The sequence below is a fragment of the Ochotona princeps genome, chromosome 28 (assembly GCF_030435755.1).
Source record: "Ochotona princeps isolate mOchPri1 chromosome 28, mOchPri1.hap1, whole genome shotgun sequence".
Classification (NCBI taxonomy): domain Eukaryota; kingdom Metazoa; phylum Chordata; class Mammalia; order Lagomorpha; family Ochotonidae; genus Ochotona; species Ochotona princeps.
Genome location: NC_080859.1, coordinates 12,198,323 through 12,212,897, shown reverse-complemented (window position 1 = coordinate 12,212,897; position 14,575 = coordinate 12,198,323). Strand labels below are relative to the sequence as shown.

General features: G+C 46.8%; 1 protein-coding gene across 3 annotated transcripts in view; it reads left to right on the top strand.

The window, feature by feature from the left end:
* ERAP1 (endoplasmic reticulum aminopeptidase 1) overlaps positions 1-14,553 on the top strand; it is a 35,528-nt gene extending 20,975 nt beyond the window's left edge. For all 3 annotated transcript variants that reach the window (XM_058656263.1, XM_058656264.1, XM_058656265.1), the window contains exons 11-19: positions 1,603-1,757; positions 3,151-3,230; positions 3,899-4,082; positions 5,306-5,462; positions 6,057-6,241; positions 7,065-7,226; positions 7,661-7,801; positions 8,224-8,305; positions 13,842-14,553. In XM_058656263.1, the coding sequence (XP_058512246.1) occupies positions 1,603-1,757; positions 3,151-3,230; positions 3,899-4,082; positions 5,306-5,462; positions 6,057-6,241; positions 7,065-7,226; positions 7,661-7,801; positions 8,224-8,305; positions 13,842-13,997 (1,302 nt within the window). In that variant the 3' untranslated portion in view covers positions 13,998-14,553. The remainder of the gene's footprint in view (positions 1-1,602; positions 1,758-3,150; positions 3,231-3,898; positions 4,083-5,305; positions 5,463-6,056; positions 6,242-7,064; positions 7,227-7,660; positions 7,802-8,223; positions 8,306-13,841) is intronic.
* Positions 14,554-14,575: the final 22 nt, after the last annotated feature.

Sequence of the window (14,575 nt, the reverse complement as noted above, 5' to 3'; positions counted from 1 at the left end):
ACCAAGTCTGGCTGAGAGCTCAGGCAGGCTTTTTTGCAAAGTATTTACTCAAGGAGGGCAGTGTGGCCCTCACTGACACTTAGAGCTCATACTCTGGAAAGCAGTGCGTTGTGCCCTGTTAACGTAGTGAGTGCCACCTTGTACGAGTCATAAGCACATGTTCCTCATTTCTACAGCTCTGCATTAGGGACAAAAGCATAGCATCGAATCTTCCTGAACAAGCCCAGCAGGTGCAAAGCACCCGGTGTGTTTTCTCCTTTGCTCTTCGCACACACACCTCTGAGATGCTGATGGTAACTGTTCCTGTTTTCACACCTGTGTCTGGTGAATTGCAGAACAGGGCTTCAAATTTAGATCTTACTCTCCTGGGTCATGAACTGTTCAGCCAACAGGTATCACAAAGCAGCTACCAAAATGTGTATCTAGACTTCATGGAATTTTCCCCTGGGTAGGTCTGCATGAACCTGGACATTCCTGTCTTTAAATGTTCGTGGTTTTCCTGTTCTCAGATACTATAGTATGATAATCTCCAGATTTATCCTGTAGCATGTTTTATATTCTAAGTAGCTTTTAAATGTCTTTTTTAATGATCAAAATATGCTCTTGGAAGTTCTTGGGTGACTTGTTTTCTAATGGGCTGCCTCGATCCTGTCACTTGGGAAGCACAGCCTCTTGGCTGAGCACTTTTCCCGTCTTGTGTACCTGAGAACCAGCGGGGTTCTGTAGGCATCACAAACCTGACCACTTCTCTCGCCCTCTTTCCTTCACTCATGCACATGCATACTTGGTGCTTGGTGCTCTACCTGCCTGAAGAAGTACCCAGCAGCACCAGATGCGCTGTCTTTCCTCAAGACACATGGCTAGTGGGGAAGGGTATGGAAGGAAAGAATCCCAGACGAGAGAGTGATCTGTACCCCCATCTTCACAGCAGCTCAGTTGATGGTAGCCAAGATCGGACATCAACCTGAATATCCTTCAGCTGATGACCGGATATAGAAAATGAGACACACTGGGGAATACTACTCGGCTGCCCCAAAACAAGTGACTCTGTCTTCTGCAACAAACTAGATGCAATTGGGAGAACATTATGCAGAGTGCAATAAGCCAGTCATAAAAAGCTGAATACTTCATTTTCCCATATTTGTAGTAGTGAATCTACAGAGTAGCCCCCCCCCCAAATGTGTGAGTAAAACTGACCTCTTGAGAGTCGATCACTGTTTGTAGTGCTTGTCTATACTCTTGGAGTGTTTTTTGTTTGCTTACTGAATCCTAAACTTAATGGACAGTTAAGTCTGGGATTCTAAAGTAAATTAACAGTATGTCATTTCAAAAATTGAAAGGGACAGGAGGGAGGGAAGGCTGGGAAGATGGAATGTCATATTTTTAACTGTACATTTGATATACATGAACCTTGTTTCGCTTATGTAAACAAATGTAAACAGGTGCTCAAGTGGGGATATGATGATTGGGGCAGTAGGGGAAGGAAACCAGGGCAGAAGGATGGGGCAGAGTGTGGAGCAGGGAGCTCAAAGGAGGCTTTTGGGGTGCAAGGTGGAGCTGGGTGGCAGCGGGTGACATGTTTGCCTCTCTGTTGGAACCCAGCACTGGAGCCAGGAAGGCCTGGACGTGAAAGCCATGATGAACACGTGGACGCTGCAGAAGGGCTTTCCCCTGATAACCGTCACCGTGAGAGGGAGGAACGTGCATGTGGAGCAAGAACACTACATGAAGGGATCTGACGGCGCCTCAGAAACCGGGTAATGCTGGGACCGCACGTGCGTTGTTGCTTTGACACCTGCCTATATGGGGCCATCTTGCTCTTTGTCATGGCATCCTTGCCTCCCCTGCTCAGATGCTTCACTTAAGCCTTCTCCCCTTAGGAAGCCCATACAGTCTTTCCAAACAGAACAAGGGTATTCTCAGCATTGGTTAGTCTTGGTCAAACTGAAGAGACATAGTTAACATTTCCAGGTTTTGTAGACTGACAGGATGTGATTTAGAGATGCTGACTTGAAATTGGCTCTGACCTAAGCCTTGGCGGCTGAATTAGAATAGTGCTTGGGACCTGGGTTGGCGCAAAGGACACGAGGATCGAGCTGACTCCTGGAACTCTCTGCTGTGGAAGTCAGAATTGGGTCCTGGAAGCTGTACACCAATGCAGCAGGGCACTGTTGAAAGTGAGGCATGAAGTTGTAAGAAAAGTGCAAGCAATTTCCATAAATTGTGCACCAAGTTACCTTAGCTTTTTGTCATGTGCTTTGTCACTCTCAATATATAAATTTACATCTATAAACTCTTACAGATACTTCAGAAAGTTCATGGCAAAGACATGCTATAAAAGTTACTCATAGATTTAAAAATCCTTTTCCATGGAAATTTTTTTGAAGATTAATTTTTATTGAAAAGGCAGCTCTACAGAGGGAAGGAGAGACACAGAAAAAGATCTTCCATTCTCTGGTTCATTCCCTATGTGACCGCACCGGCCAGAGCTGAGCTGTTCTGAAGCCAGGAGTCGGGAGCTTCTTCAAGGTCTCCATGTGGGTACAGGCTCCCAAGGCTTTGGACTGTCCTCATTGCTTTCCCAAGCCACAAACAAGGAGCTGAATGGAGAGTGGGGCAGCTAGGACATGAACTGGCACCCATAGGGATCCCAGTATGTGCAAGGCAAGGACGTTAGCAACTAGACTACCACCCTGGGCCCTGTCTTGGACACTTTGAAAGAATACTGACCACTTATTTTATCAAACTTTCTTCAGAGGGGGTTTTCATTGTTTGTGATAAGGTTCAGTTAACCAAAACTGGCAGGGATTTCCATGGGAGTGATGCTGTGTCTTTGTGTACGGTTTAGGAGACATAGGCACTGTCACTTCCTATTACCAGTGGTTGCTGTTAAGTTTGGCCTTTGAGCTTCTGTCAGCCAGTCACTGGGAAGACTGACTGCCCCCGTGAGCCCTGGGAGGTGTGTGAACAGTGCCTGGGCCAGCACACCTGCAGCCCTGGAAATAAGCCTAGGTGGCTTGGATCTTGGCTGGAGTCATTTGGGCCTTATCTTGTTCCATGCTAGCCAATGCCCAACACACGATGGGCAACTTAGCAACTGCTTCGTTGAATTGGTCAACAAATGAGCCATCCTTCTCTTCTGGTTTCTAGGTATTTGTGGCATGTGCCATTGACCTTCGTTACCAGCAAATCAGATGGAGTACAGAGATTTTTGCTGAAGACAAAAACAGGTAATCCATCATAGAAATAAGATGTAATTGAAGGAGAAAGTGTGGAAATGGGTAAGGCATAAATACTTAAGTTTTGTTACTTCTCTTGGCTGAAACAAATGGCAACTATCTTGGCAGACAGATTAAAACAGGTGAGGTACATAATGCTGAAGAGGAGGGATTACAGTGAAAATTCCTAATTTGGAGTTACATTATTTGGATAGCAGAAATGTGGTTGCAGTCTTGTCTTAGATCTCACAAAGCTCTTGGGTAAAACTGGAGTAGGCTCTTGTCTATTGGGTGGCCGTTTTCTGCTTTTGTTGAGATTATTTTTATTTGAAAGGCATATTTAAAGAGGGAGATTTTTGTCCGCTGGCTCCTGGAGTTTCAGGTCTTCCCTTGGGTGTGGGATCCAAGGGCTAGGGCTCTCCTCCCCGCTTTCCCAGGCACATTAGCAGGGAGCTGGGTAGGGAGTAAAGCATAATGGAACTGGCATCCGTAATAGGTGCCAGCACCACAGTCAGAGGCTTAACCGACTACCCCATGGTGCTGGCCCTGTTTTCTGGTCTCTAGAAGTGATTTTAAACGGTGTAGCGTGAAACTCTTCTGCATTTTGCTTGTCCGATCTCTGAACAGAGCTTGCATCCGCCCAGAGTAACTTGAGCCACGATTTATCTTGTTTGCCCTAGACGTGCTCATCCTTCCGGAAGCGGTGGAATGGATCAAGTTTAACGTGGGAATGAACGGCTATTACATCGTGCACTATGAGGATGACGGATGGGATTCTCTGACCGGACTCCTCAAAGGAGCACACACGACGGTCAGCAGTAACGATCGGGCGAGTCTCATTAACAACGCCTTTCAGCTTGTCAGGTAATCCATGCTGCAAATTGCTGCAAATTGTTGATTTCTAGGATGAGAGTGATTGATTGCTAGTAAGAACCTAGAAAGGGGTTTTCCTTTCAGTTCTAACAACCCAAGGCTCTTTTGAAGCCGTATGATTAACTTGATGCCTGAGAAGTAACTGGAAGGCTGGAATCTGTTTCCATCTTTATCAGTAAAAACTCATCAGTGAGGCAGATATGCAGAAACTAAGAGCATCTGAGGAAGTCCCTTTCCACATTTAGAAAGTCTTTTCCTGCTTTTTGTCCTGCACCTGTTCTAACAGAGGCTTTCCACACTGCTCTCAGAGTTTTGAGATCTTCAGTGATGAAGTTGCCCAAACTCTGGGCAACTCTGGGATTGCTCCTCGTCCCAAAACAAGGCAGCTCCCCAAACCAAAGGCCCAGGCTGTAAGATTCATCTATTTTCATTGGAAAGGCAGAACCACAGATCTTCTGTCTGGCTCATTCCTCACATGGCCACAGTGGCCAAGATGAGCCAATCTGAAGCCAGGAGATAGACATCTCGAGCTGCCTCTAGGTCTCCCAGGTGGCCACAGGGTCCCAAGGCCTCAGGCCATCCTCCACTGCTTTCCCAGGCCACGAGCAGGAAGCTAGATGGGAAATGGAGTAGCCAGGATATGAACTGGCACCCACATGGGATACTGGTGTGTGCAAGGCAGGGTCCCCGGCACTAGGCTACTGCTCAGGGCCTAATCCCAGGCATCTTAACCCTTGTGCAGAACCAGGGTCTGAAGGGAGCAGCAAACATGACTCCTCTATTTCCAAATCCAAGTCCTTTGTCTTGGACCTTCCACAGTGACAGAAGGGAAGGAGGAAGATGACTTTTCTAGTGGTTTCTCTTAGCCGCTGGGATCTAGAGGTCTTTGTGTCCATGTAGATTAAGTATGCTAAGACCCTTATCATGGAATTACAATGGCATCACTCTGCAAGGAGTGGACTGCATGTGCAGTCGGTGCCCTTTTTTTGGAATAGAGCTGATGTGCTGACGCTGGACGAGCTCTGGGGCTGCTGGCCTCCTTTCTGGGGAAGCTCAGAGCAGGATGCTGTGATCTGAGGCTGAGGCCGCCTCTACTGTGGCATCTCAGCCATAGGGTGGCCCCATGTGGGAGATTAAGATGCATAGATCTTGAGCCAGAGAGTTGATGTCGCAGATTGTCTAGTAAACGTACAACTGTGATGTCTCTTGGTCAGCGTGGGAAAACTGCCGATTGAAAAGGCCCTGGATCTAACCTTGTACTTGAAGCGCGAAACTGAGATCATGCCCGTGTTCCAAGGCCTGAATGAGCTGATCCCGCTGTATAAGTTAATGGAGAAAAGGGAGATGAGTGAAGTGGAAAATCAGTTCAAGGTAAACGTTTCATAGTTGTGGTTTGCTTCCCTGTGTGTGCGCATGCTCGTATACATGAAGTTACTTCATAAAGTTCATGGAAAAACTGAATTAAAAAATGCATTTCCCTCAAACCTTTTGATGTACCCTCCCATAATACAGAAACGCAAAAATCGATTTTGGAGACAGAATGATAAATTCTGGTTTCATTTGGCACTAGGATTAGGACTGACAATGTTAGATCCTGATCTTCATTTTGGTGAATTTCTTATTTCCTTCCAACAAATCTTAATTCCATGTACATACTGTTATGATGTTTGAGGAAGAGGTAGAAACTGATTCTTGGCAAAATGCTGTTAAGTTGTGTAATTGGCATCAAAATTCATTCATAAGCTATTTAAGAATGGAAGTCCATCTGATTTTTAAAGATCTGGAAAAAGATCATTATGCAAATCATGAAAGCATTTATCATTTGTTTCTCTGATACAAACTGAGCAGTACACTTAACACCTGAGCTGGTGTTTAGAATGTGGCTCCCCTTACCTGAGGGGTGGGCTGGGCTATGAACTTAAGAAATCCTTTGGGAACACATGTGTCCCTGTACTTTGTTGTCAGGCCTTCCTCATCAGGCTGCTGCAGGACCTCATTGACAGGCAGACGTGGACAGACACGGGCTCGGTGACAGAGCGGATGCTGCGGAGCCAGCTGCTGCTCCTGGCCTGTGTGCGCAAGTACCAGCCCTGCGTGCAGAAGGCCGAGGGCTACTTCTCTCGGTGGAAGGACTCCAACGGCACACTGAGGTCAGCCCCTGCGGAGCCGCCCACCTGCTGACAGTCCTGTTGGCCTTCTCTGTGTTCTAGCATTGGTGCCAAACCTGGGTGCAATGATGAGTACAGACACCACCCTTTGAAGGGTAGAACTGCATCTGTAACAATGAAATGTGCACCTCTCTCTTCTCTTCTGAAACACCAGGAGGGAGCTCCTGTGCATGGAGGCCAAGCCCCTGGGGAACTAGAATGAGAGCCTGGTGAAGCCTGTCTTATATAATTAGTACAAAAATCTCACAGCATTGAGATGGCCATGTCAAAGCGAAGTGGAGCCAATGTGTTTCTCAGACATGGCTTTGAGCTGCTAAAGGCTCCAGGAGTGTACAATAATGGCCAGCACATCTGAGCAAGACAGGCGCTTGCCTCAAGAATCTCCATTGTCCCTGCACTTTGGTCCTTTCTTGATTTGGAGCTCAACTCCCATCCAGGAACGTTCAGGGCAGCCCTCTATGCACTTAGCTTCCATTTCAATAGACACCTACCCTCCTAACTATGTAACTATGTATGGGATATGTATTGGGTTCCTAACTATGTAACTATGTATGGGATATGTCTTGGCTCTAGTTTAAGGTGACCTCCTTGGAAATGGGCCATGTCATGAGAGCATGTTAGATATGTAGGTACTGATTGAAAGTGGCCCCTCTCTTCCCCCTTTCCTAGGTGTAATGAAGAAGTTTTCCTATTTCCAAGCATGTCTCTGTAATTACGAGGCCATTTCTTCAGTTTGCTATTGGTTGCCTTTGTGCATCTGAACATATTTCTGAATCTCGCTCTGACCCGGCACTCTTTCCCACAGCTTGCCTGTCGACGTGACCTTGGCAGTCTTTGCTGTGGGGGCCCAGAATACAGAAGGCTGGGATTTCCTCTATCACAAGTATCAGTCATCTTTGTCCAGTACTGAGAAAAGCCAAATTGAATTTGCCCTGTGTACAAGCCAAGATCAGGAGAAGCTTCAGTGGTGAGCCATCCATTCATGGTTGTGTGACCAAGGGAGTTTAGACCAGATCGGTGGGGAATCTTTTGTTCTGTCGGGGAGCTACCTTCTATGCTGGGAACATTTGCATGAGTGGGCACACATCAAACAAGAATGGCAGATAATTAGGGAGGACCAGGTGTCAGGAGAAATATCTAGAAAGGTCTAAACTTCCATTGTAATAGTGTATTTGAAATATTTACTAGAAACACCATTTCTAGTGGTTCTTTTGAACAAATGTGAGAAGGTAGAAGAAGCAGGTATCAAATCCTGTATAAATGTTAGCTGTTACTGTGCAGTTGGCAGTAGGTTTATCAAGACTGGTTACCTGGTTGGTTTGGCCTTGATCATTGGCACATTGGTGTTCTTATTTCACAAACTATTTCATTGCTGATAATTTCTTCTCTTCATCATTCCAGGCTACTGGATCACAGTTTTAAGGGAGATGTAATAAAAACTCAGGAGTTCCCGCATATTCTCTCCATGATTGGCAGAAATCAAGTGGGATATCTGTTGGCCTGGAAATTTTTGAGGGAAAATTGGGACAAACTTGTACAAAAGTAAGTAGTGCCAAACTGCCAAGATGGTGTAAATTGCTTAACCTTGCTGTGTTTTAGCTTTGTTTGTAAAATCAGACCAGTCTAAAGGGATTTGCTGTTTGAAAGTAGTAGAGGTGCTTGACACATCTATAAAAACAGGTTGTCCATCGCCTGGGAGTGCCGCATTCTTGCGACCACCGGCTTGCTGGAGGTTGAGTCTTGCTCTCGCACTAACTTGCCCTTGTCTACCTCTGCTGGCACTTTTGACTTATCTCCTTATTTCTGGATACTTAACTTTTACCCAGCTGTTGGTATGATATTTTATGACTAGATCTTAACCCATTAGAGTGTAGTCAGATTTTCTTTGCCATGCTTTTTTTTATGCTGTCTCGTGTAACAGCATTTATGTGGAATAACAAAAGCATCATAATTTCCATGTCTAGGTTTGAACTTGGTTCACAGTCCATAGCCCACATGGTAATGGGAACAACAAACCAGTTTTCTACGAGAGCACGGCTTGAAGAGGTAAAATGAACTTTTCTTTTCGACTGAAGGGACAGTTGGCTAATGCTCGGGTTAGACAGATACTTTAAATGAGTGAGTTAGAAGTGAATTTTGTCACCAAGAAGCTTTTGGATGCTATGGGGTTGACATCAGAAAAAATTGAACTCCAGTGAAATGGTGAAGACTGTGCCTCTTCAACAAGAGTTTAACTTTGTCATTAAAGAGTTTAGGGCTTCAAGAACAATTCACAACAATGAGTCTGGTTAACAGTGGCTCGTTAAATTGAGCCTGGGGCCTAGAGATATGAAAGTAACTCTCCAGCTGTTGTGAATGAGCAGGCAGGTCTGCAGCTCCAGGTTTTGTGCTATGCAGGCTCTTGCTTTCCCTGGTACTTGGCATGTGCGCCATCTGTGCAGAGCCGCCCAGTGCCCGGAAGGTGGCCATAGCAGGGACACGGGCCAAGCGGAACTACTGCGTAGTGCTCTAACTGTATCAGAGCTTTCTGGCAGTCAAGAAGTAAGAAATAGGTGTTGGTGGGTCTCATTGTCCAAGACAACAAGAAACGGGAGCAAGAGGGCCGTGTGCTTCCTGTGTCCCCTCTGTAGCAAGGTTTCGATGGTAGTTGAGCAGATATTACACAGCCTGAAACATGCCCTATTTAGATGAAAGTAAGTTATTACATTATGCCAAGAGCTGGCATAATGTAATAACAGGGCTCTGAAAATGCAGTAGAATGAAGGCTTGTCACAGTCCTTTAGGTTCCCCTCTGCGTTTCAGGAGTCTGCTCCAGGCTTGGAGCCCAGGGAGGCCTAGGGCAGAGGTAGTTGGTACGAGGAGTCATCCGGATAGCAGCGGTCTGGCCGGTGACCAGAGCTGTAGCACTCACTTACCATGTTTCTCATTTATTTACTCAAGATACGATGTGTTACTCTGTCCCAGTTGTAGGTTTAGACAAAAGCCTGCAGCACCGACCGGGGGGCTTTGACTGTAAACAGATCTACTAATGCAATTTTGTGTCCTAAAGAGAAGTGAGGCCAGCAGAGCAGGATGGGCTGTGATTGGTGTGTGCTGTAGGGATTTGTTTAGGAAATGTTTGAGAATTGGAGAAATGCTAAGTACCCAGGACAGGGTAGGGGAACATCTGGCCCACAAGTCATGTAAGTCTTGAGAAATCATTTGGTCTGGCCCCACCAAGGCAATGGCAGGTGGTGATAATTGAAATTCAGTACATCTAAAGCAGGCTAATTCTTATTTTAAAATGTATTTGAAAGAGCTAGAGGGATAAAGATCTTCAATCCACTGGTTTACTCCTGCAATGCCCAGGCCAAAGCGAGGAGCTTCATCCTCGTCTCCCACAGGGATGCAGGGATCCAAGCACCTGGACCCTCTTCTGTTGCTTTTTCCAAGCCATTACTAGGAAGCTGGATCAGAAGTATAGCATCCAGGAGCTGAACTGGTGCCTCTATGAAGCACTGACTCTGCAGGTGGAAGCTTAACCTCACCTGCCACAGTGCCAGCCCATGTAGCAGGCTCTTTTCTTGTATGTATTAGTTCGTTGTACTTCTAAAGGGTCCCCCACATGTTTAATACATTAGATAATGATATAAACAAATGGCAAGGAGAATATGATAGCAATGAGAAAAATAAGCAAACAAAAATAAATGCCTGCTATTCCCCATGGGTATAAACAAAGTCTGTACATAATAACCAATTCCCAGAGTGTGTGTCTCATACTAGAGGTGGCATTGTTTGTGCTCTGCGTATTATCACAGATCAGGGAAAACAGACTCTGTGTTGGACTGGCTTATTTCACTAAGCATAATAGTTTCCAATTGCATCCATTTAGTTGCAAAAGGCAATATTTTACTTTTCTTCAATGGCTGAGTGGTATGCTGTATTGTATATGTATCATATCTTCATCCAGATATCTGTTGATGGGCGTCTGGGTTGATTCCATCTCTAGCTATTGTGAATTGAGTGGCTACAGGCATGGGGGTGCTGATAACTCTTGCATATGCTGATTGCATTTCATTTGGATTCATTCCCATGAGTGAAATGGCTGGGTCACAGGTGGGTCTGTTCAGATACCGGAGGAATTTCCTGTCTTCTTTAGTGGTTACACTGGTTTACCTTCCCAACAGTGGATTAAGGGGCCTCTGTCTGCGCTCCATCCTTGCCAGTGTGTTTGATTTTCAGGTGGTAGTCCCCCTTGTTGGTGGCTCCAGTTTGCACATCCTTGATGGCCTGTGAGCCTGAGCATTTTTTTTTTTTTTACATCTGTTGGCTATTTGGATTTTATCTTTTGAGAAATATCTATTCATGTCCTTTGCTCGCTTCCTAACTGGACTGTTTCGTTGAGCTCATTGAGCTCTGCATAGATCCTGGACATTAATCCTGTATCAGGATTAATGGGCGGATGTTTTCTTCTGTCGCCTGCGTCTTAACTTGGCTGACGGTTCCCTTGTGCTGCAGGAGCTTCTTGGTCTGATTGAATCCCACTTCTTTTTGGTTTTGATTGCCGGGGCGACTGTGCAAGCAGTGTTTGTTTACCTCTGCCTGTAGTGTCACTGATGTCTTCCTCTAGTAGCTTGATTTCAGGTTGTAGATTTAGAACCTTGATCCATATAGTTTATTTTATATAGGGTGAGATAGTCTTGCTTCTTTTGCACATAAAGATTAAATTTTCTCTCAACACCATTTGTTGAAGACAGTCATTTCTGCCTGGATTGATTTTGCTTTGCTGTGTGGGTTCATTTCTGAGATTTCTGTTCCGTTGATCTTCAGATCTGTTTCGTGCTAGTTCCAGGCTGTTTTGATTGCAATTGCCTTGTATTACATAGTAGTCTGGTGTTGTACATCCAGCTTAGGTTTTGTTTATGATTGCTGTAACTATTTGGGTCTGTGTTTCCATCTGAATTTTAACATCATTGTTCTAAGATCTGAGAAGAATGTCAGACATTTTGGCTGGGATCATATTGAATACGTAAATTACTTTGGTAGTATGAACATTTTTACATTCTACCAATCCAGACATGGGAAGTTTTGTTTTCTTTCTGTAATGTTTTAGAATTTTCATAGAGATGGCTAATTATTTTAAAGATTTGAGAAGAGAGGTGCTTCATCTGCTGGTTCACTCCCAAAATAGCTGCCAGAGCGGAGGCTGGGCCAGGCCAAAGGAAGGAGCCGGGAGCTTCATCTGTCTCGTGTGGCTAATGAGCTCATGTACCCAGGCTGTCCTCCGCTGCTCTTCCCAGGCCATTAGCAGGAGCTGGATTGGAAATGGAACTGCCGGGGTTTGAACTGGCACCCATGTGGGATGCTGGTATTGCAGGTGAAATCTTTACCTGTTATGCTTTAACAATGGTCCCAAGCAGGCTAATTTTTAAGGTGATAATGTGCATAGCTCACCAATTAAGGTGTATATACCCAAATGGTCCTTAACAGGAAAAAGGTTCCCCTCTGACCAGGAGAATGGTGGGTGGAGAAGGACCATCAGGTGCAGAAGAAAACGCAGGTGATGGATGAGCCTGATGTCCTGGCCAAGTGCCCTAGCTCCTGTGATGGGTGTTGCCTGGCATCTTGCCTGCCTCTCGTTGGTCAGGTGCCTCTCGGTGTTCTGCCCACACACCATCTCTAAGCACTGGCCACCCTGTGTTTAGCCCAGGCCAGGCCTCTGCCATGCCTCATCGCACCTCCCTTCTGCTATCCTGCCAATAGCAAGATGTCTTCCACATTCAGAGTCTGAATCAGCCAGTGATTGGTCCATTCTTGCCTCTGCCTCCTGCTCTTGGAAGACCTTCCAGCCTTCTTCCCACACATCAACAGTGATGGTGACAGCTGTAACCCTCACCACTCTCCCACTGACCCCTACAGGCTCTGTGGTTCAACTGCATTCCTGTGGTTCAGCCCCACACTCGGTCACCCATCCACCCAGCTGACTCTGTCCCTACCTCTTCCCTGTAAAGGCTTTTGGTATCCTGCAGAGGCCCCCTGCTAATGCAGACCACCCTTTCTCCAGGCCCCATCCTCTTCTAGCCACCTGCCTTGTGGCAGTGAACGATACTCTTCACTTTGCTCCCATGGCAGCTCTAAGTCCTGAGAGGCAGAGTTCTGTCAGCCTGCCCCAGTGCTGTGCAGCATGTGGGAGGGTGGATAGAATTAGTGCTGCATTGGGTCAACTTGGAGGACCAAGGGACGGGGCTGAATCCCTGACATGGGATGGGTGGAAGGGGCCCTGCACTTCTATCCTGTTTTGTGCCCCCTAGCTTCACCAAGGCTCTGCAGTGTGGACATTATCCCCTTTGACAAATGGGGTGCCCGAACCCCTGCAAGTTCAGATCCTTTGTTCAAGGTCTGAAGGGTGGGAGGAGCTTGTTCCTCCTCCCCCTTGGTTATGGCACTGCTCTTGGCACAGCAAGTGTCCTCAGGGAGGCAGGATCGGCTGTGGGGAGGTGATGGCATTTTCAAGGTAGGCAAGGGTTTGGATTGGGGTGTGAGGTCTGGCAGGTGCTGTCTGCAGCAGTGCTGTCATGCTGGGTTCCTTGAGGGTGGCTTAAACTTGAGTGATCACTGTGGTCTGACTGCGGAAGCAGGCGCCTGTTGCAACTTAATGGGCTGAGGGTGGAGCTGGAGCTCTGAGGGCTGGGGACAGTGGAGAGTGGACAGATGTTCTGTAGTTGGCCAGCTCATTGGAAAGCTGTACATGTCTATGATCTAAAATGCGAAGCTGAGCTGCTTACTCTTACCCCTGCCCTAGTTAATCATGTGAGATTCTAACATGAACTGTTTAGCATTCTGCTGTCTGGAATCTATGAGGAATGAATACAAACCAGCTCTTGGCCTATACTTCCTACTACAGCAATCAAATTGATGGATTAAAATGGTGAAATTTATGGGCAAAGCGTCAGAGGCCTTTAAGGTAAACCAAGTAGTGTGCTGTTCAAGCCTTTACCCATGCAAAAGGGGTGCAGGGCCCCAGAGGTGAGACAAGGGTAGATATTTCAGGGGACGGATGGAGGGGTCTCTGGCCTCGGGTCTCTGACCTCTCAAACCACAGGGTGCTTTAAGCAGGATGCATTTTGAGGGTAGGGTATGTGAATGGCGAAAGAGGGTAAGAAGCTGGTAAGGTTTGGGATGGTGCCACCCTACCTTGCTGAGAAGGCCGTTGCCTGCAGAGTTGGGGCTGCAGTTGGGCCTGTGAAACTGTTTCAACTGCTGTTGAGACCCCACCTTTGAAAAAGCTAAGTTTGCATCTGTGTACAGGACAGTTCAGGCACTCCATTAAGCCTGAACTAGCCCATTGTCAATAGTGCAGTCCTTGAGCCTGGTGGCAGGAAACAGAAGAGGTGCAGAGAAACGGCAATGCTGCCATTGTAAGACGTGAGCTCATCTCCGAGTGCCCGCTGGCGAGTCCGTCAGGACGACCGATGCTGGAGCTGCTGCTCCGCTGGCTGGGCAAAACACTGGAGCTTTTGCTTGTTTGCTTTTGCCTAGCTTGAGGTTATGCTTGCTTAACAGAATACTCCCTTTTGAAACATCTTTTTTTTGTCCTCCCTAGGTTCAAGGATTCTTCAGCTCTTTGAAAGAAAATGGTTCTCAGCTCCGTTGCGTCCAACAAACAATTGAGACCATTGAGGAGAACATACGCTGGATGGACAAGAACTTTGATAAAATCAGAATGTGGCTGCAGAATGAGAAGCTGGAACTCCAGTAGCTCCCTGCCTTGCCGGGATGCTGCGTTCCATAGGCCTCAGAGTTCTGCGCATGTGGCCACTTTCAAATGCTCGCACAGGCTGAACATTTCTCCCTCCCTTCAACTCATTGGTCCGGCCATTCCTAGAAAAGCTTCGGCTGTTGGGTTTCTCAATGTGCTTTTCTGCCCCCAGATTTCATGCACAGGTGTTGCCTGCAGTGTAGAGGTAGTGAGTCTCCAAACTCAGTGTTGTGTTCCTTTCTTTTGTGTTATGCTTAAACCTTCCAGCATACACACCCTACTCTCCCAGGCCTCAGTCATCCACAACCCGTCCCCTCCCACTCCTGGGAGGACTCCCGATACTGTGAAGACTGAACCCACACTCACTTGGATCCTGGCTGAGGCCACCCTTGCTGTGCTGGCGGCCACCCCCTCAGCTGGGCTCCAAGCCAGGGGTAGGGCCCTCTGGATTCTGGTCAGGGGGCAGCTGCAGGGGCTTGGGGTTGGATTGGAGGGAGGAATGGGCAGTGGTGGTGAATTCTCTGGTCTCCTCACAGGTGGCTGTCTGCATCGAAGGCCTTGGTGCCTGAGAAATGGCA